The following is a 22,774-nucleotide window of genomic DNA, read 5'->3' on the forward strand; positions in this document are numbered from 1 at the left end:
TTCACTCTGGGGGGCTTTGAGGAGCTGCAGGAAATGAAGGTTCGGGGCAGAGAGAAGCTGAGGTTGCCCCCTCTTCCAGAGGACAGTATAAAGGTTGTCCGAAGCATGCGGGCTGCTTCACCTCCAGCTTCCGCCATGGAGCTCATCGAACAACAGCAGCAACAGAAGAGAGGTCGCAGGAGTCGCAGGGTATGAGACACACACACACACACACACACACACACACACACACATTCTCTCCCACTCTCACACACACAATTTTTGAGATTTTAATATAAAGAGACACATTCATACAACTTGTCCTTTATCCTCAAAACCCCAAAAAGAAGACACGGTCAGACTCAAAAGACAATATGCAACATTTGTGTGACAAAAAACCCCAGCTTATTTACATTACCCATCCAAAGTTTGAGGACAACTTTTTTAAATAAAAGAACATGTTTTCATTACTGTTTTACAGTAACTTTAAGATATTTAGCTATTTAAGGTAATGATGGGAATGGGTGATGAGTGATGGGAAGTATATATTTGCAAGGCTAAAATTTCTGTTTTACATAGCATTTTGTTTATATTCATACTCAAGAACATTACTCAAGTTATGCTCACACATACAAACATATGCTCACACGTCAGGGACATGGCTGCTTAATTTTCACACTACAGCACTAATTTACTCTTCACTAAAACAAGGCAGTAATGTTGTAACGTCAAATGCAGAATGTGAGTGAAATTTAACAATGACTGACATGTTCCCTCTTACACAGTGGACGTGAGTGGACTTTTTATTCCTATTAGAGAAATCTCATCTTCTCTAACCTTCAGTCGTACTCTGTTGTTTCTCACCTTCTCCTTACTGTGTTCCAATTGTATGCTAAACACTAACTCTCCACTGTTGACTATGTGGTAACTGCACAGCTGAGAAACACACTTAGAAACAGGTATTTATTTAAATCAGTATGAAGCTGATGGGTATTAGTTGACACAATAAACAGTGATGCATAGAGCAAGGATCTGAGACTTGTCTTTTAATATTAAGACCAGTTTTTATATTTCAAAATATGGCAACCACGTCAAAACATACATAAATTGTTTTTTATTAAAAAGTTAAATAAGTTAATTTGTTAATAGTTTGAAAGTGACAGAAATTATACACTTTATTGTATAGTGATTTGTATACACTTGGGGCACAGCATCTCTCTTTCTCCCTCTCTGTTTCGCTTTCTCTTGTTTCCCCTCTCATTCTTTATCTCTCTCTCTCACTAGCTCTCTCAATTCCTCTCTCATTCTTCTCTCTCTCTCTCTCTTGCTCTCTTTTTCTTTCCCTTTTTCTTTATGGCTCACTTCCTCTCTTCCTTGTGTCCCTACAGAGTGCCTTTGTTGATAGCTTGGAAGGAGACAGTCCCTTTCCCAAGAAGCAGGTCTTTACCCAGAACCCCTCTGTGTGCATTCTCTTTGTCTTGGGCTGTTGCACTCCTCTCACTTCTCTTTTCTCCTTCACTGCAGTTTGCTCTGTAGAGTTTTCTTTAATGCCTTATGGTGATGGAAGGTCTTAGAAATAAGGCTGGCTGTGGTCATAATGGCTGTAGTATGAAATAAATGCCTCAGACATTATTTCTCTCTCTCTCTATCTCTCTCTCTCTCTCTCTCTCCATTCTTTGTAACCCTCTCTCTTTTTTTCTCTCTTTTCCTTCCTTCTCTTTCATGTCTGTTCATCTCGAATTTGTTTTAGGCCTAAATCACACACACACAAACGCACACACACAAAGTCACTCTCACTATCTGGCAAAATGACTCGACTCATAGACAGAAAATGGTCACTACTGATTCGCTACAGTAACAGCACTACAACAGGGCTGGAAAAAGGACTGAAACTTTTTACTACTACTCTTTTAAACATTCAGTTAATGTGAAGGATAGTTACTGAAGTAAAAGTAAAGTTTTTTTTAAATATAATAAATGTATTTATTATATTATTTTAGTTTTCCATCTATAATCTGGAATAATATAATTTATTTCATCTATAATTTTGTTCACTGCATCATAAAAAATAACAAGCAATATTTGATGCTGCTAAAAAAAATAAAATGCACCAATGCTCTGCTCACAAATGATATTCGTTCCCAGATACTGTTGTGATGTTGGAAAACTCCCATTTAATGTAATAAAACTTTAAATACAGGGTTATAATTATAAAATAATGCAGTAATGCTTTAACCTGATAAATTGTCGATGCCCTTTGACCCCTCCCTATATGTGCCCAGTTTGGGCCCAGTTGCTTCTGTGCTGTATGCTGCTATTGTAGACCTCACAGTACAAGACAGCTTTTAATATATTTTAAAACACTTTCAACATTTTCGGGAGAGCTGCACTTGCCAGACACTAAAGCAAAGGTCTTTGAAATCCTGATCTTTTATCCAGGTTCTAGGCCGGGATTTTAAATTTGACCACTGACCTGTATGACACTGCAGCTGCAACTGCTAATGTACCTAACTTGCAGATATAGTGATATATTAAATGACCATTTCAAAATCCTGCCCTAGAACCTGGATTCAAGGTCCAGATTTGAAGACATCTGGACTAGAGTTTAAACCAGCAATTCAACTAAATCAATTGGAACATAGAAAACATCAGTTCCTTTTGAAAGCCTTCATTCTTATGCTGTAAGAAGCAGAAGTGAGAGGCAATTATCATGTTGACCATAGACTATATCTTTATGATATATAAACTGCTATAGCCAGTGTTGCTCTATTTGGACGTCAGTGATGAACTGGAAAAATTTGTGGGCCTTGCATGATTGAAATCTTTGAAAATTTAGCAGTTTTTATTTTTTTCCCTTTAATTTGTATATGTTGAATTGTTTTTTAAAAAAGTGAAAAATACTTTATTTGAAATAAAAATGTATAACTCACAGCAGAAGAGAACAATGTGCCCAAGTAAGAAGAGTAGCTGTATTTTGTTGCTTTCCACCTCTGCACTTCTCACACTCATCCTCACCTGAGGGGAAATAAATCACCACACAGTCAATCCACTAATGCAACCCATGCCTGATGCTTGCTCTGGACTTTGTCATTCATGCGTTTGAACAGCACTTGAGATGTGAAGAACTTGACTTGTTCATGCCTGTCAATCTGCACAATTGGAATGCACAAAAGAACCATGTGGCATTATTTCTGAAGCTGACAAGGCCACACGTAAGGTTTTTGTATTGCTTTCAGAGGCCATTGAATGGTAAGTCCATGGAATGGGCTGTGGCCTGATGATGGGGAGTTTCAGAAAGCGTTAATGAATGTTTTCTGTGAGAAATATGGATTTTTGAACCTTATTACGAGAAGAAACTTTATAGCTGGTACAGGGCATGAAGGTCACTCCAATGTTAGTCTCTTCGAAGATTAAACTGCTACAACTTCATGTATAATGCTCACCAATTTGATGGCCTCCTCTAAGTTCTTTTTTATAATAGAGGAAAAAAATTTGCTGCAAATTAAAGAAGAAATTGCAAAGTTTTTCACTGTTAAACCTAATGCATCAGTTTTTGTATAGTCCGTTTGCATGGACTAAAAATCACTTCTGTGCATTTTCCAGTGTTTTGAAAAATTAAAATTAGAGCTGAAACATACGTGGGACAAACACCATTGGGCAGTTACTGAATTCCGTGAATAAAGTGCAAATTTTAAACTATAAGTATTATACTTGAAGCAGGTTGATCTTGAGACATGATAGACATGAGGGCATGCCTTACCAAAAGTTGTTCTTATGAGGATGTGTCCAAATTTAGAACACTGGAACAGCACAAAAAAGAGAGATGTTTCCTGCATGATCAAACTGAGCTTGTGAAGCACTTCATTTTTAAATGTGTTAGCCTAGATAGTCTTTATTTTGGGATCTAATCTCTGAAAGAACATTTAATTTGCAAATAGCTTTGAATTAATAACTCAGACATATGTGTGCAATTAACATCTATTTATAGAACTCAACCACTGCCCATTGGCTCCTACTGTAAATGTATTTTGAGTTAACAGTTTTTAAGTATTTACATTATTGATTTTAGAATCAAGCAAATGCTACAGAGACAACAGAAAAATATGTTTGGATATACTAACATACACTTTTTAAAACCTGTCTTAGTTCATTCATCATACAATATTCATATAGCCTATGTGTCCTGAAGGACATCTTTGATCTGCAGAGACTCAGCATTAAGGTGTAACATGTTGCTGTTGTAAACTTGAGTAGAGAGAGTTTAACACATTTATTCCTCTCTCACAGCCTCTGGTCAAGCAGGACAGCCTAGACACCTATAATGAACGCGACCCCTTTAAGAACGATGATGCTCGGGATGAGGAAGATGATGGTGAAGACGTGGACAGCGGCATTGAGGGTGAAGTAGACCCCCTGGACCGGGATGTCATCATCCAGCCCCCGCCCCCGCCACCTCCTCTAAGGCCCCCAACTGACAGAGTGTCCTTCCCCAAAGGCCTTCCCTGGGCCCCAAAAGTCAGGTAAGACAGATAAGCTGTCCTTTATTTCATTATACTCTGAATGACTACACATAAAATACTCTGTTTCCCATTACAATAAATAAATACATAACCTCTGTTATATTGAATTTACAAATTTATCATTCTTAGTATACTGTAACTGAGACATTGTATTGTGATGTCATATTTATTAGATGTCTGTGTAATTACTAGGTATGAGGTATGAATCTACATTTGATTTTACATTTGCATAAGCCTAAGGATGTGGTACTCAATGCCAAGTGTGGGTTAGGGAGATAAAGCAGTGGAACTGATGGAGCTCCACCTTAAGGATAGGTTGGGGTGATATCTGTGATCTGTAACTTATTATCCAGCGTCAGTACTCAACCTAATTAATGCTCTTGTGACTGAATGTAATTAAATCAATGATCCATCAAGTGTGTAGCCTTCCCAAATGTGTAGAAGCTGTTACTGCAGCATAGCAGCTGCAACACCTTATAAATGCCCTTGATTTCAAAATTAAGGTTGTATGAGCAAACCTATAGCCTAATGTACTTATAATACACATTCAGTCTGCTGAGACATGTCTCTCAAAACACAATGCTCAATTAAGCAAGGTTTTCCAATATGTCCAGTCCTACAGTCTGAATCTGGGACAGGAATAATTACTGACTGTGTGAGTTGAGAAAAAGAAAGACATAGAGGAAAAGAGTGAGACATTAAGAGAGGGATCTGGGGCAGACATGGCTGTGAGCACAGTCACAGGCCTTATCAAATACTCCTCGTTATCTGGGAGTTCATGCATAATTTACCACAGCCACTCAGAGTTTACAAACGTATGTTTACTCATGCAATGCAGTGCTGCGTTGCACTCTACTGCTGAATACAGAAACACAGAGAGGGAGAGGGAGGGGGCACTGCAGCGTGACTGATGAGGCTTTAAGTGTTGAGCGCAGCACTGAGACGTTTTGTAAACGCTGTGAGCGTGAGGATGGACCCCTAGGGACACGAGCACACATTGGTTTTTACCTACAGATGACTTGCTCATTCATAAGCATCATATGTACATGTAACAAGTCTGCACCTCCTACCTGCTGTATGAAGCTTTATGTTGTCAATATCACAAGAGGTCTTGGCTCTTTTTTGGTAGAGGACATTTTTAAATTGCAGTTATTGTTTACACTGTGTGAGCATTTCTTAAAAATGAAAGGAAATATCCAAAATAATCCTTCAGCCTTACTTATAAAAGAAACCTCATAACTTTTAGTCTATCACAGAACATCACACACACGTGCTTAGGGCTTAGTCACTCTCACACCTATGGACACTTTTGCACAGTCCATTCACCTAGCAATATATGATTTTTGGAGTGTGGGAGAAAACCAGAGCACCCAGAGGGAAGCCACATATACAGAGTGAGAATACACATTCTCCTCACAGACAGAGACCTAAGGTGCTTGAGCTCACAATCCCTGGATGCTGGAGCTGTGTGATGATGACACTAATATAGTGAATTCAGCTTGTGTATTCATTAGTGCTGGGCAACATGAGCGCGAATCAATATCACGATTAATTGTACATTTTACAATGATTACGATTAATGAACAATTATTTAGTTTTTGTATTTTTGACCCTCATAGTTCAGTGATGAGGCTTGTACTGTAGATATGCTCCTGTTGCTGGGAGCTTGTTCCTCTCTTGTTTTTTGAGTACTGATTATATTTGGTGTGTGATTGTGCTTTGGCCGCTGAAACCGTTTTTTCCTCAGTGTTTAAATTTGATTCATTTTGTTCAGTGTCTTCTTAATTATAGTCAAAACAAAGCACAGACGCTGTGTTTGTATTTGGAACAAGCTGCTCGAGTCACTTGGTTGGCCTCAGAGTTTAGGTTGTTTCCATGTGCCAGATAGGGGCAGAATCACGTGACTACAGCTTGGTAGCATGGTTTTAAAGGGACAGTACATGAACACACAGTGGGGACATAGCAGAATAGAAATAATTGATATAATTGATATTGACAAGATTATGTTGATTAGACGTTCTGAATTTTGATTTTAATTAATTTTCGATTAATTGCCCAGCCCTAGTATTCATTATTGAAATCTTTTTTCAATTTGCACATTTCTGTTCTCACACTCTATATGCTCCTTTCTTCTCCTTCACAGAGAGAAAGACATTGAGCATTTTCTGGAGAATAGCAGGAATAAGTTCATTGGCTTTACTCTGGGCAAGTAAGTTGTTCTACTGAACATTTTTTCTACATTCCAGAGTGAGGGCATCATGTTAAAGATGATGTTATCTTCATATATCATACAGTCCAGTATTGGATTATGTTCTGTTCTAGTAACATCTGCTGCATTGTGGCTACGTTCTGTTGATAAGTGTTATTTTTTTGTTGTTCGCAGTGATACCGAAACTCTTGTTGGACTGCCCAGGCCTATTCACGAGAGTGTGAAGACTCTAAAACAGGTAACAGTGAATTTATTATAGATAAAAATCAAGCAAATATATTAAAATATAATATCACAATAGAAAATTGCATAAGGAAAAATAATTTCACAGAGTGGTATAAAATATTGATACAAATTTATAAATTATAAAACAATTGAGAATTTTAAAAGTGTATATGGAAATATGCAACTACCGAACTACAAGTAATCCTATGGAAAACCAATAAACCTTCTGACCAATGTGTGCAGGACTGTGTCACTGTCTGTAAGGTATTCTAGAGATGAAGCATTTCAGGCTTTATATAGGATCTGTAGTTTATACAAAACTTAAAAAAGCAGCCAGTGTAAGTTGTGTATAACCGTAATTTGATGTGAGTTTCTTTTTACTTTAAGAATGCAGCATATTGAACAAACTGTTTTTCAAATGATAGAATGCAGTTTTTGAAGTGTTGTTTATATGGGAATCAAATGATAAGCCAGCCTCAAATATTATGCCGAATGGCCTTGACTGCAGCTTTTAGTTTCCAAAACAGTCATTGAGCTCTAGGTTCGCATTATAAGCAGTAGGATTAAATTCATCAAAACACCCTTGCAATATGGCACTTCCTGCCTGATTTCATCTTGAGCTTGCATTTGAGTACAGTGGACTCCTACCAGGCTGGTGCTGTGTTTTTATCTAATTGACAATAATTTAATGTAATTGACAATAATAGTCTATGAAATGATTAATACTAGGAATTGTGATACTCTCATGTTAGTTTGGACAAAGTGTGTGTGTGTGTGTATTTTTCCATCTAACTCCGCAGTTCTATCTGACAAAAAGGCCTGATAATGTTCACTGAAAGATTCTGTCTTTCAGTTATATTTAATAAAAGCTTATCTCCATTTGACTTTCACCATCTCTGCTCATATTGAGAAAGAGGTTTGAGGCTGTGTAAACATTCATTGTACCATTGATTGAACAAATTTCTTAATGGTAATATACAGTGAACCTTAACGTTGTATACTGTGATCTATCTATTGTCTGTAAGATTGTCCAGAATATTGTCTCACACCTCCAGCACTGTATGTTGTTTAAGGACATGCCTCCTGTGTAGGCATGCAAGAGTTCCACAAATTCAACTGAACTGAAATTCAAACTGATAAGGCAAGGATTTTATACACCGTACAGCTATAACAAAATATTGAATTCCATCTGTTGCCCTTCATACATTTTAAGCCTCCTTTCTTCAGTGCTCAGGACACCACAGGACCACCACTGAGTAGATATTATTTGGGTGGTGGAACATTCTCAGTACTGCAGTAACACTGACATGGAGGTGGGGTGTTTGTGTGTGTTGCACTGGTGTGAGTGGATCAGACACAGCATTGCTGCTGGAGTTTTTAAATCCCTCAGTGTCACTGCTGGACTAGTCCACAAATCAGAAACCACCAGCCAGCAGTGTCCTGTGGGCAGTGTATTGTGACCACTGATGAAAGACTAGAGGATGACCAACACAAACTGACCTTCTCTGATTCAAGGTGGACCACCAAGGTAGATGTGCCTAACAAAGTGGACAATGATTTGTGTAGTGTTTAAAAACTCCAGCAGCACACTTTTCTGTCAAGCATAAGAGCTCCTTTACTCACTCGCTGATAAGATTATGGTCTTTGGTCACCTTGACAATACACACAACCTCTCTCCCTCTTGCCCTCTCAGCACAAGTATGTCTCAATTGCTGAGGTGCAGATCAAGAGAGAAGAGGAGCTGCAGCAGTGCCCCATGACCATGGTGAGTGTTCAGAAATCCACCAATGCTCCTTCAATAACAACTCTGTGTAGGGCTGCGAGATTAATTCTTTTTAGATGCAATATAATTATGAGCAAAGTTAAAATTTGAGAGCTGCATTTTAATTAGTCTGTATTATCAATACCTTTAAGTCTAAGGGTTGAGATTTAACCTAGTTACAAAAGGTTTTGAGCCACCTGTAGCTCAGTTAAACTAATCAGAATAAATCAAACACCTATGTGCTATCACAACACAATCACATGTAACTGACAATAGGCAGCAGTGTTTAAGGCGTTGTGATATATTCTGTTGTATACATAGACCTGTGTAACTTGATCTAAATCTTAGACATGTTCTGTTGATAAGTATTATGGATATGTACACTGGTAACCACATCTACTGTCACTCTGACTCACTGTTATGATTGGCTAGGGGGACGAGGAAGTGGAAGAGACGCCTGCAGAAATCTTGTATGTAGGAATGCTCCCCAGCCTTTCTCAATATGTGGTGAGTTTTTCTGTGAAACATAGTATGCACATATTTTCCCATTACCCCAGTTGTAGCCAAGGTGTTCTGTGTACAGTATTTGCTTGTTTTCTGGGCTGCTTAATTCTTAAGATTTTATTTCACAATGATATGATTTTGGTTGAATGTTTTTATGAAAACCACTAAGCTAAATGTACAGAAATATTAAAATCATTGATAATACTGTATTAAAGAGATATGATCAGAAATAAAATAATACTATATTGATCTCTTAATAAATTGGCAGCAAAATAGACATCCTACATCCATCGTGTGCATTTTTCCAAGACAAAAAAACATGCCACCTGGCCACCACATGATATGAAGGGTTTTATACCAAAATGCGTTATGTTTACATTTATGTTATTTGTCTGATGCTCTTATAATTTTTTGTAATGTCATTTATGTTAGGGGTGTACTCTAATGGTTCTTTATAAGGTTTGGTTGAAGCACTGGTCTTTCTGCCCGGGGTGGGATTTCAATCTCAGTCTGCAGTGTGTAGGGAAGTGGTGTTACCCATTGTGCTATACCTGATATGAAACACCACATTAATGAATTTTCTTTTCTTTAAAGACATATGGTCTTGGGGGTTTTACACATTTTTGAAATTCCAGTGCTGTATACCACATTTAAAGATGATAGCTTTAACTTGTTAGTGAATTTGCTCATTAATTATGTTATCTGGAACACCTACCAACACATAAAAAGGTGTATAAATCAACCCAATCAATTTTGTGTTCTAACATGAGATAAAATGAGCAATTTCTGATTTTATGTTGCATCTCATATAGAGTGCAGGCAAGTTTGAATACAGTATACAGATTGAGAACGGTACTTTGTTGTTTGAACCTGTGATATTTTGACCAAAGCATTTCACAGATATTTTTTTATCTCAGGGAACTGAAGAAATGGGGGGAATAATATGTCCCCTTTAACTGTGCTAACATAAATATGTTCTACACCACTTGTAAGAAATATACAGCATTTTACATGAATTCAAGTATTTCACAAATTAAACAAGCATACTCCCAAAATACAAATATCAACCAGTATAAAGCTAACTAATAATTGAACCTGAGTAATCTCACTGGTATTGCCTTTTAGGGTGCTGATGATATGACATATTTCTACTTAAACTTATAGAGAAGGCTCCTTTAACTGTATATTACAATAATTCAAGTATTTTCTGTATTTTAAAAATACCAGAATTGCATTTTATTTAATATTTAATAGCTCACTGGAAATGTAAGTGAAGGGTATCCTTTCTTTGTATAGCTCTGTATGCTGAATGCCTAATGTACAGTAGGCTGCAGTGAGCATTAATTTCCACTCTTCTGTTTGTAGATTGCTCTTCTGAAGCTTCTTTTGGCTGCGGCTCCAACCTCCAAGGCCAAGACTGATTCCATCAACATCCTCGCTGATGTTCTTCCTGAAGAGATGCCGTAAGCTCACTCCCACACACACACCCACACACACACACTATTGAGCACAGCGCCTCGAGGATGCTGTGTATTAAGCATAATTTTGTTTTCTGACCTGTGGGTCTGTGTCTATTAAAAATTGTAATGAATGTAAGCTTCAAAGTGCTGCATTATTTAACGCAACTCATTTTGTTGCAGAGGCATGTACAAACTGATGGTCATAAGGTGATTGCTCTCTACAGCTTTATGTTTTTTATGTTGTTTGTACGAAGAATGATGAACAGAGCTGTAGTGGAATCCATTTTCATGTTTGAAAAAACTGTATAACATTGAGAATCAAACAAAATGAATGTCCAGTATGCAGAGAGATGGTCAAACCTCAGAGCATGATAACTTCCCAAGAAACTACTAGGAATAAAGTATTGCTGCGTTTATTTATTTTTTAATAACCAAATGGGGAAAAAATTTGTTGTTTTCTAGTTTAGAATATTATAATCTACACAGAAGCAATGTTGTGAGATAATAATATATATAGTTTTTTACTCAGAAATGGTAACTTTAAGATATTCCAATACATTTTTCTCATTTCACATCTTGTTACTAAGTATTTACCATCTGTGGTTGTAGAGCATTAAATAGTCATCAATTTCTCTACATGATTTGAAAATTCTTACTGTACTTCTGCTGTATGCATTGTAAAACATTTAGTCATTGATTCAACGTTGAAATAACGTAATGACTGACGTATAATCAACATCTTCTTTAGGTTGAAAATGAAAGTTGAAAAGATGCCCAAACACAGACGTTGAAAAGACAACCATTAGATGTATTTTGGATGTCCACTGATGTTATTAATTCGTCACCACTTAACTGACTTATTAAGATGGATTTTGGAGGTCTATTGATGTTTAAAATATGTCCTTGACCGACTGACTATATTTAGACCTATTTTTAAAATCCAGGGACGTTCCTTGTTTACTGGGTTATGTGATATGCCTGTGATAACGCCTCTTTTAAATGCTAATGTATGTTTTGTGCATTTTTGTTTTATTCAGAATCACTGTCCTCCAGAGTATGAAGCTGGGCATTGATGTGAACAGACACAAGGAGATTATTGTAAAGGCAATATCAGCCCTGCTATTGCTGCTGCTCAAGCATTTCAAGCTTAACCATATTTACCAGGTCAGAAACATTTCTCTGCCTTTTCTCCTTCTGTCTTTGTCTCTCTGGGTTTTTCTGTTCATATCTTTTTTTCTTTATTCATCATCAGCTTCTGCTTCACATTCAGAAGACCTCTCTCCATATCTTCTTATTTTACCATTTTGCCTCCCTTTCCTCCCTCATCCTTACCTCCTGCAGCTGATTCTGCACTGTGCTGATAGCCTCTCAAAGAAACATTCATCTCCAGCAGAGAGAGAGAGAGAGAGAGAGAGAGAGAGAGAGAGAGAGAGAGAGAGAGAGAGAGATGTGAAATGATACTCCTCCATTCTTATTCTAGACTGAGGACTTAGGGCCTATTTTAAGTGGGGCTTATATCATGACTGCCACAGAGAAGGTTCTTTTGCTAGTTCAGTAAAACTCTCCACACTCATGATGTCTGAGCCGTCCAGGCGGCCCCTTGATGCAGAAGCATGAGATCAAGGGAAGGGAGGGAGAATAGTTTGTGAAGAAAAAATAGAAAAGAACAGAGGGTTCTGACTTGTGATTTTCATACTCATATCAGCACTGTTCAGTCTAATCCTTTGTGATGAGTGAGACAATCTCTCTCTCTCTCTCTGATTATATTAGTGTGAAGCGGATTATGTGAATTTCACAAACTGGCGCCATCTGCTGTTAGAAGATGGAACAGTATGTGTAATGGGTTTGGTACGACAGAGCGTTCATAACTGCAGTGGCCTGCAAAACGCAGACGGGTGGGACCTGTAGTGTTTTTAGAACTGTACATGGTTTTGAATTGCAAAGGGCTTATAATTGCAGAGGGTTTTTACCTGTAATGGTTATTAGCTGAGAGTCCAGAATTGCAGAGTGTTTGTAATTGCAGAAAGAATTTAAATGTATAGTTTATAAATACTAATTGTTTAGAAACAGAAGGGTTGGAAATGCACATCATTTGGACATTTTGAGGCATGGGAATGCAGAGTTTGAAGGGATCATTTAGTGCACTGCTATTTCTGTTATTGCTGTATCTGCCTTCAAGTATCAATTCATTCATTCATTATCTGTAACCGCTTATCCAATTCAGGGTCACGGTGGGTCCAGAGCCTACCTGGAATCATTGGGCGCAAGGTGGGGGATACACCCTGGAGGGGGCGTCAGTCCTTCACAGGGCAACACACACACTCACACCTACGGACACTTTTGAGTCACCAATTCACCTACCAACGTGTGTTTTTGGACTGTGGGAAACTGGAGCACCCAGAGGAAACCCACGCGGACACGGGGAGAACACACCAACTCCTCACAGACAGTCACCCGGAGGAAACACACGCGGACACGGGGAGAACACACCAACTCCTCACAGACAGTCACCCGGAGGAAACCCACGCGGACACGGGGAGAACACACCAACTCCTCACAGACAGTCACCCGGAGGAAACACACGCGGACACGGGGAGAACACACCATCTCCTCACAGACAGTCACCCGGAGCGGGAATCGAACCCACAACCTCCAGGCGCTGTGTGAGTGCGACACTACCTGCTGCGCCACCATGCCACCCTAATATCAATTCAGTAAATACATAATTAGCACACTTCTCCACTTACTAATATTTACAAGTGTAGGCAATCATCAATGACATGTTAAGTGTCCGAAATTTGTTTCTCAGTTTTGTCCTAGAGCTATGAAACTAATTTAATGAACAAATAATAGAAAAATCACAGCCAGCAATTAGCATACAGCACAACTGTCCTAATCTTACTTTGTTTTACATAGAGCTTTAAAGTGTTGTTAATTTCTGTATAAGTAAATGTGATTGCTGACACTGTAAATGATCTATGTTAGTTTGATGGAGATCATATATACATTATAAAAAGTTGGCTTTTAAGCCTCAGCTTAGTACAGCAAAGATGTGATTGAAAATGGAGGGCTTTCCTCTTGACACGTCGATGATGGAGAGGCTAGAGAGGAAGAGGTGGAGTAGATATATACCACAAGAGCAGTAGTATAATAGATTTGTTTTATTAAATCTGAACAAACTAGAAATATTCCACCATATTTTGCATTTGAATATATTGAAATATATTTATTTCGGGCGGCACGGTGGCGCAGCAGGTAGGTGTCGCAGTCATACAGCTCCAGGGACCTGGAGGTTGTGGGTTCAACTCCTGCTCTGGGTGACTGTCTGTGAGGAGTTTGGTGTGTTCTCCCCGTGTCTGTGTGAGTTTCCTTCGGGAGCTCCGGTTTCCTCCCACAGTCCAAAAACACATGTTGGTAGGTGGATTGGTGACTCAAAAGTGTCTGTAGGTGTGAATGTGTGAGTGTGTGTTCCCCTGTGAAGGACTGGTGCCCCCAATGATTCCAGGTAGGCTCTGGACCCACCGTGACCCTGAACTGGATAAGCGCTTACAGATAATTTTTCTTGCTCAGAAATAATATGAATGAAGGAGGAATTTAGATGTGTCTTCTTAATGAGCTGAGGTGTAATTACTGGTTCCTATGTCCTGTGCAGTTTGAGTATGTGTCCCAGCATCTGGTGTTTGCCAACTGCATCCCTCTCATCCTCAAGTTCTTCAACCAGAACATCATGTCCTACATTAGTGCCAAAAACAGGTAGGTCACATTCAGGCCACTGCTACTTTAAGTCCACATATTTCTATAATAATAAATGTGTTTATGTGTGTTTAATCAGTGTGTTTCATTGTGTGTTCGGACTGCAGTATATGTGTGCTGGATTTCCCTCATTGTGCTGTCCATGAGATGCCTGAGCTAACTGCGGAAAGCCTGGTAATTTCTGTATTCCATAGACTTTTAAATAAACTCTTCATGATTTCTCTTTTGTTAACATTCATCTGTAAGGATGCATAAGCAATAATTGAAAGAAGCTGAGATGTAATTTATCTGGTTATGTATGTGTGTGTGTGTTTAATAGGAAGCTGGAGACAGTAATCAGTTCTGCTGGAGGAATCTATTTTCCTGCATCAATCTTTTGCGAATTCTCAACAAACTCACCAAGTGGAAACACTCCAGAACCATGGTGAGAGACATAATATAGCATTCTCGTGATTTAAATAATTTTATTTAAGGTATTTCTTTGGAAATATATTAGATTTCTGAAAATGTAACTGGGTGGCATGGTGGGGCAGCAGGGAGTGTCGCAGTCACACTACTCCAGAGTCCTGTGTTTGTGGGTTTGAGCCCTGCTCCGGGTGACTACCTGTTAGGAGTTCGGTGTGTTCTCCTCATGTGCGCATGGGTATCCTCCAGGTGCTCCAGTTTATTCCCGCGGTCCAAAAACAAACATTGGTAGATGGATTGGTGACTCAAAAGTGTACTTAAGTGTGAATGTGTGAGAGTGTGTCACCCTGCAAAGGATTGGCGCTGACTCCAGGGTGTGTTCCTGCCTTGTGCCCAGTGATTCTGGGTAGGCTCCGGACCCACCCGACACTGAACTGGATAAGCAGTTACAGAAAATGAATGAATGAAAAAACTTCTAAGGATAAACTTTAGAGGTGTAAACACCTTATTTTTACTTTGAAAAACTGTAATAAAGGCAAAGGTGTGACACAAAAACTAAATAATTAAAAAATAGTGTTAAATACTAATATGCTAATTTAATTTTGATAACATGATAAATTTCATGTAATTTTCTGTAAAATACTTTTCTATTTTTCCGCTTCTAATACTGAACAATTAATAACGGTACAATATTACTATCAAAAATCAAATTACTGCATAATATTACTGTCAAAAATCCAAGATTAGTATAGGTATTTTCCATGCCCTTGGAATCAAAGCTGTTTGGCAACTTTAGGCTTATAAAAATTAACAAATGTATATCAGAAAGATATTAAACAGTCAAAAAGATAATAAACAATTTAAACTCATGCAAATTATAGCACAGTGTCACAGTCGTATTTATTTAAGGTACATCAGGTTGGACAAAACACGCTTACCCAATTAGATTTAGATGCTGCAAATTTAGATGCTACTAAAAATGCATGTGCGCCTACTCCACAGATGCTGGTTGTGTTTAAGTCTGCTCCAATCCTTAAGAGGGCGCTGAAAGTCAAGCAGGCGATGATGCAGCTCTATGTTCTCAAACTGCTCAAGATTCAGACCAAATACCTAGGCCGTCAGTGGAGGAAGAGCAACATGAAGACCATGTCAGCCATATATCAGAAAGTCCGCCACCGGCTTAATGATGACTGGGCCTATGGGAATGGTAAGAATCCATTAACACATGTTCATGTACACACAGCAGAATCTGAGTGAGAAATCTTCAACTGGTAACAGCTCAAATCTAGTTTTGTAAATGAGTTTAAAATAGTATACATAATTAAAATAAGGCAGTGTATTCAGTCTGACTTTGCAGATTTAATTGTTAATAACATTGTATGATGTTTGTAGAGAATGATATTTCGCTGCATTATGAATTTATCCTTTTAGCACAACAGTAAACGTCACCAATCAATCAAACCATTAAGACCAGCAATGGATGAAGCAAATGTTGATTGTATTGTAGTAACAGCACATGTCACAACCTAGGCTCCATCGAATGATAAGACAACAGTCAGACCTGAGGAGCTGAATGACAGGGTGTTGGACAGTGGATGCTGACTCATTGACGTTTGAGGAAAACAGCAGCTATTCAGTCTTGACTGAATAAGGAAAAAAGTGATAAGTCACAGAAATGTTCAATGATATTTACAGTAGGAATTGTCACATTACACAGTGTGGCACCCCCTGCTGTGGAGGAGGGGTTGAATAGCTACAGACCTTTCAGAGAGTCACCATGTGCACTTCCATCATCTGAATCACCAACAATGGGCTTGGAAGCATCAGAACAGGACCCAGGAGTGATGTGTATAGGTTGTATGATCTGCAGAGAATTTATAGTTTGCAATAACGTTTTTGCCATTCATATTTTGTTTAATCAGTGCAGTTAGCCGCTGTTTTTTTCACCCTCTAACAAACAACAGTTGTTGGTTTAAGCTCATTTTTGGGTTAAAAGAAAAACAACAACAACAAAAATAATATAATAAACTTCAAATATTCACTAATCAGCCATAATAACAAACCCAGCTCCCTAATATTGTGCCACTATATAAGTCCACTTTAGGCCAGCAAAATATCTCTGACCTATCAAGGCAAGAACTTTATGAGATGTCTTATAGGTTTTTCTGTGGTGTCCTTTAAGTAAAAAATTTGGGCCACAATGGATCTATCTACCTATTTATTACTATTTTATTTTGGCACATCCCTCAGACGCTCTATCAGATTTGGAGGACTTTGGAGGCCATGTCAAAACCTTGATATCAATATCATGTTCCTCAAACCACTCCTGAACAGTTGTCCTGGTGAAAGAGGCCACTGCCATTACAGAATACTGTTGTTATGAAGGAGTATAATTGGTCGGCAACAATATCTAAGTAAGCGGTACAACATTTTCCCAGCCGAACATTGCCTAGAGAGAGCTGACCTCTATCAGTGTGTGTTCTTCCCACAGTTTGTCCTGGTGCTTTATTCATTCTGTTATAGAAAATGCAAGGTCATTTGGTATAATAAACAACATTACAGCTATGATGAAATACAATGAACACCATCTCATGTTCTGTTGTTACTCTTAACAGAGAAGTGAGTGTGGACAGTCCCGAGAAAGAAGCTAATATACTCCCCTCCCCCTCAATCGTACTTATCTTTCAGATATTGACGCTCGGCCCTGGGACTTCCAGGCGGAGGAGTGTGCCCTGCGGGAGAGCATAGAGAAGTTCAACACCCGGCGCTACGATAAGAACCAGAACAGCGAGTTTGTGCCGGTGGACAACTGTCTGCAGAGTGTGCTGGGTCAGCGTGTGGAGCTGCCTGAGGACTTCCACTACAGCTATGAGATGTGGTTGGAGAGAGAGGTCTTCTCTCAGCCGATACAGTGGGAGGGCCTGCTACAAAAACAGTGAGGAAGATGGGCGCAAAAGACATTTTAATCTAAACTAGACTGAAACACACCAACACGCACAGACACACACACACACACTCCATCACAAGCATGCAGACAAAGAACCTGTGTCAATCACATTCTTCCTGTAAATGAATGCTTGTAAATATAGATCTGTTCAAATACTATGTATGTATGAGCTTTGAAATGATAACCCCACTTTAATCCTGACTGGTGATTTAAAAAGCATATGAAATGAGCATGATGCATTATGCGCCTCCAAAAAATACAGATATTTATTATATCTTATTATGTCTAATCCTCACAACAATGTGAAAATCAATATGCACTGCTTGTCAAAAGTTTAAGGACACTGCGTTGTTTTAACGTTTACATTTGTAAATAGCACCCTTTTTTTTCAGATTTACACTTTTACCGTTAAGCATTAAATATAAAACCTCACACAACACATTCATGTTCATGGTTTGTTTTAGTATCACAATCACTGGTTTCCATCACCGATGTTATCATGAAGTCAGAGTCAGTAATGTTCTTTGTCATCTACATACTACTCTCAGTGATTTTTGTTTACATCTCAAACATTGTGTCATGCCATAAATCAGCAGAATTCACCTTTACAGTCCTCGGTGTCCCCAAATATTTGACAGGCTGTGTCTCCTCTATATATTTCTATTGTATGATAATGAACATTCAGATACTGGAAGGATTACAAGCTAGTTCTAAAGAGAAGAGTGAAGGGATGTATTTATTTATCATTATCTCTCTCAGTCTGGAACTGCTGGTAGAACTTTTATTTTTGATGCAGACTCATATATAAAAAGACTGGAAAGAATAGGCCTGTGCTTAGCACATTATTGTTCCTGTTTTTGTTGATATGTCCTAGAAGAAAAAGCCCAAGCCGGCAGCTGGAAGCCTAGCTCGTGTGTCAGCAGGACCGGAGGAACCGGTGTTTAAAGTTTCCTCTCTCTTCCACATGCCTCTCCACACGGAGACGAGGTGTGTGCTGTGAACGTCATTGATAAAGCAGTAAAGGCGCGCTTCTTTTTGTCTGTCAGATGTCAAGCGCTTCCTCCCACTCCACACACACAGACCAGGCCCCAAACTGCACATTACAAAAGCACTGAAGTGTCCTTGGTGAATGGAATCACCCTTTTTACAATTAAACAACTTCCCACACAGTGGTGCTGATTTTTAACATTAGTTTGTCAACACCTGCTCTCGCTCTTTCTTTCTCTCTTCTTGTCTCTCTGTTCATTTCACGGTTTCTTGCTCAACCCCTCTACCGTTTTATTTCTCACTTCCATTATTTTCCACACTCGCATGGACCTCTCTCTCACTCTTTTCCCTGCCTATATGCTCCTCTCTGTCTTTCTATTTCCTCTCTCTTTCCCACCCAAGCTCACTATTAAACTAGCACATTAGCGCACACACTTTTTATTAATATGTTCAGTGTTGTATTAAGAAAATCAAGGTGCTGGTGTTTAATGACCTACCTGATAAGGGCACTGTAGATTCATGCAAAATTCAGCCCCTTTTCTACACTGATTTACTGTACAGAGTATGGGATGAGTCTTTATTGCAGGGCAAATGTTTAGAAATGTTGTACTTCTCTTTAAGATGCTACAGAGAGACGTATTTCACCCTAAATCAGTTTTCATGTCTCAGATTTGTTTTGGTGTCATTGTTCCTGAATTAAATATCACGTCTTAAGATGCTATTTTCTCTCTCCTTCTGCTTTAATGAACTGACCTCACCGAACACCATGTGATTACTTCTGCTGACAACCAGCAGAAAATGCCCCTCTAATGATCTAAAATTGCTGTTAATATGAAATAAGAATAGATAGAATCTGAATTCTGAAACCAAACAAAATATAAAAATAATAATAAACAAGTAAATACCAGTGACGGGCGGCACGGTGGTGCAGCAGGTTGGTGTCGCAGTCACACAGCTCCAGGGACCTAGAAGATGTGGGTTCGATTCCCGCTCCGGGTGACTGTCTGTGAGGAGTTGGTGTGTTCTCTCCGTGTCTGCGTGGGTTTCCTCCCACAGTCCAAAAACACACGTTGGTAGGTGGATTGGTGACTCAATAGTGTCCGCAGGTGTGTGTGTTGGTGTCTGTGTTGCCCTGTGAAGGACTGGCGCCCCCTCCAGGGTATATTCCTGCCTTGCGCCCAGTGATTCCGGGTAGGCTCTTGACCCACCACTACCCTGAACTGGATTAGTGGTTATAGATAATGAATGATAGTAAATACCAGCATTTAAGACATGCTTAGAATACGTCCTGGAAATTAATGTTCATAGTATCAGATTATTGGGGCAAGCAGAACTTTAATTTTTAATGACTGCACATGAAACATGCCCATGGAAAAAATGTAACTGCAAAGGTTTATCCTCATTTAGAAGGAGGAAATGGACTGAAATAATATGTGCCTTTTGAGAGATATTAGGTTAATAAATGTACATTTTATATGTGAAGCAATTTCCAAATGAGGGTGTACATTGGAACTGAACGGAATCATTCGAAGATGTGATAATGGCGAATATCCTGATACAGCATGAAATAAAAAAATAAAAATTTAGCAAACAAAAAATTCTAAATTGAATGGAACACTGAAACTAATGTCTCAACTTAGGTCAGTCATTGAGGTCACTGTTAAAACGTGGCAGTTGGAACCAAGTCTAAAAATACATGGTTAAATCCTATTTTGAGTAGAGTCTTGGCATTTTGCATTGATTTTTATTCACTGCCAGCAACACAGATTCATTATTAGTAGGCTTTGTTGTATTCTTTTTTATTAATGTTTATATATACCTCTACTATAAGCTTAAACAACAGTGTAGTGAATGGTTATGCCTGGTGGATGGTCACATGATTAGAGAGAGAGCTCACACTAGGATGACTGCTTGTGTTCTGTGTCTCTAAGACAACCCTCAACAAACAAAAAACTATTCAGAAGACTGAGGCCTTGGTGTGAAGAGCACCTGGTCCTCCTGTCTGGTAGGACATGTTTTCTCTGCTTATTACTAATAAAGGAACAAATTATTCTATGGTCCCTGTGGCTTCTGGGCTTGGGGGTGTTGTGCTGTGATTTATACCGATGTGGAATGTTGAAGAGATAACGGTAGAGTTAAGTGCTGTGTGTCATGTTTGTGAGTCAGGAATGTGTTTTGTGGAAGAACCTGTCTACAGTGAAACAGGCCTTCACTTGCCAACAATCATAAAAGAAAACAACGCCTGTAGAAAAGTGAGCAATTCTGCTATGATTCACAGGTATCATCTCATCTGCATGTTTCAGAAGGATTCTCAAGAATGGTGAGTGGAAAACTTTCCTAGAGCTTTGTTGTTAATACTAGTGTTATCTCTCTGTAGTAGTTGGCATAACTTTAGGCGTTAATTTGAAAAGTGTCTGAGGGACACACCTATTTATGTCATGACTAAAATTTGTAGACCCATGCAGAACTTTCTCAGAAATGTTGTCATCATTGCTGCAGTAGTATACTTTTAATGCTGGCAATGCTTTTGACTGAATTGTGGAAACTTTCTGTGAGGATTTGATGACATTCAGCCACAAATATTAGTGAAGTCAGGTACTAAAGTTGAATGTAGCTCTGGATTATAAATGCTACTCGGTTTGATTAAAATGCTGATGGGCTTTATAGGGTGCACTTAAAGTAAAATTTACTAATTGTCTTGGATGTCTACAAAGGTTTGTACACACATTAAGCAGCCATTAATGTTAATATGACTCCAGCAGCACTGCTGTCTGCTCCAAACCAACAAGTGCAACACAGACTAACACCAACATCACATCAGTGTCACTGCAGTGCTGAGAGATCCACCACCCCAATCATTCCTGCTCTGTGGTGGTCCTGGTGAAAGGAGTGTAAGGGGGGTTCACAAAGTATACAGAACAACAAATGGGCAACAAAATGCACCTATATGGTTAAAGGATTTGATAAAAAGGACACGGACCATTACTTGCAGATGTCATTTTCCCTTTTGTTTCTGAAATAAAATTAATTTATTAATTCTGAAAAGTAACGGGGAGGTGGATGGGTACAAAAAAATAAAAAGATTTAATAACATGAAACAAAAGGGAGTGATTTAAATTAGTCACAATTTTCCCCAAATTGTTCACCTCTAATTAAGTTGAAGTTCAGATAGTTTTAGAAAATTTCAGTTATTAATTCAACTGTTTTTTCTACAGCCTCTGAAAACCAAAAAGTCAGAGAGCGCCAGACCAAAGAAGAAAAGTGAGAAGAAACGATCATCTAAAAAAAAGTCAGCAAGTTCCAAGCCGAAACAGCCTGAGGTGGACATACTGAGTCCAGCAGCAATGGAGAATGCCTACTACATATCCCACAATGCTGTGGACTGCCTGGTGTTCAGAGGCTTTGGGTGGCCTGACGCCATAAAGAAAAAAGGGAAGAAATCAAAAAAAAAGAAACACAAAAAATGAATTGTACTGAGACGGCTAACAGTCGTAAAGGCATAAGATTAAAATAGTGCCTTATATTTTCAGGGATAAAAACCCAAGTAGCTAAATTGCTGTTAAAATATATATATATATATATATTTTTATAAATACAGCACTCTTTGACTCCCTTAGATTGTATGTGTGCGCCAATGGAACATAGTCCGGATCATTGTGTGAATATACTACATAAGTTTACAACATTGATTGTCACTTGCTGTTTTTTAGCTCATGGCTGTTTTAAATGTCTTTAAAGGCCAATTTCCTGTGTTCATCAACTTCAAAGGATTTTAGCCAACTTTCAGATTGTGCCAGATATGATCACCCCAATTACATTTTTACAGGAAGAGTGACTGTTTTACTGTAGAAGAAAAAGCCCTCTGTAGGACTGCTCAGATGGGAAAAGACACGTCAAGGCATGGTTCCGGAATGTCTTGATACGACTGGGCATCTATGGGACAGCTGCTTTTTTTACAGTAATGAATTAAAAAAATTTGGTATGTTCCCCCTCCCTCATAGCCTTGTAATACATTGCCATTTG

At 38.6% G+C, this 22,774-nt stretch overlaps 2 protein-coding genes across 5 annotated transcripts in view; both read left to right on the forward strand.

Annotated features, from left to right (window-relative positions):
- The window catches only part of strip2 (striatin interacting protein 2), a 37,525-nt gene extending 15,444 nt beyond the window's left edge, over positions 1 to 22,081 (forward strand). Inside the window, exons 9-23 of one of the 3 annotated variants that reach the window (XM_066667186.1) lie at positions 1 to 189; positions 4,267 to 4,499; positions 6,643 to 6,708; positions 6,883 to 6,946; positions 8,627 to 8,698; positions 9,128 to 9,202; positions 10,565 to 10,662; positions 11,697 to 11,823; positions 14,312 to 14,412; positions 14,520 to 14,586; positions 14,732 to 14,836; positions 15,820 to 16,024; positions 17,506 to 17,752; positions 21,030 to 21,071; positions 21,967 to 22,081. In XM_066667186.1, the coding sequence (XP_066523283.1) occupies positions 1 to 189; positions 4,267 to 4,499; positions 6,643 to 6,708; positions 6,883 to 6,946; positions 8,627 to 8,698; positions 9,128 to 9,202; positions 10,565 to 10,662; positions 11,697 to 11,823; positions 14,312 to 14,412; positions 14,520 to 14,586; positions 14,732 to 14,836; positions 15,820 to 16,024; positions 17,506 to 17,752; positions 21,030 to 21,071; positions 21,967 to 21,973 (1,698 nt within the window). In that variant the 3' untranslated portion in view covers positions 21,974 to 22,081. Of the gene's footprint in view, positions 190 to 1,367; positions 1,419 to 4,266; positions 4,500 to 6,642; positions 6,709 to 6,882; positions 6,947 to 8,626; positions 8,699 to 9,127; positions 9,203 to 10,564; positions 10,663 to 11,696; positions 11,824 to 14,311; positions 14,413 to 14,519; positions 14,587 to 14,731; positions 14,837 to 15,819; positions 16,025 to 17,505; positions 19,548 to 21,029; positions 21,072 to 21,966 lie in introns of those variants that run through there. The other 2 variants (XM_066667187.1, XM_066667184.1) reach the window with 2 other exon arrangements.
- LOC136693933 (small lysine-rich protein 1) lies at positions 17,674 to 22,764 on the forward strand. 2 transcript variants are annotated; one of them, XM_066667191.1, is made up of 3 exons: positions 17,674 to 17,752; positions 21,030 to 21,071; positions 21,967 to 22,764. In XM_066667191.1, the coding sequence occupies exons 2-3, from the start codon at positions 21,069 to 21,071 to the stop codon at positions 22,216 to 22,218; spliced, it is 255 nt and encodes an 84-aa protein (XP_066523288.1). In that variant the 5' UTR covers positions 17,674 to 17,752; positions 21,030 to 21,068; the 3' UTR covers positions 22,219 to 22,764. The 2 variants fall into 2 exon arrangements, with proteins under 2 accessions (XP_066523288.1, XP_066523287.1); XM_066667190.1 differs by lacking the exon at positions 17,674 to 17,752 and adding an exon at positions 20,703 to 20,756.
- Positions 22,765 to 22,774: the final 10 nt, after the last annotated feature.

This window comes from Hoplias malabaricus, chromosome 4, assembly GCF_029633855.1.
Source record: "Hoplias malabaricus isolate fHopMal1 chromosome 4, fHopMal1.hap1, whole genome shotgun sequence".
In the NCBI taxonomy this organism is placed as follows: domain Eukaryota; kingdom Metazoa; phylum Chordata; class Actinopteri; order Characiformes; family Erythrinidae; genus Hoplias; species Hoplias malabaricus.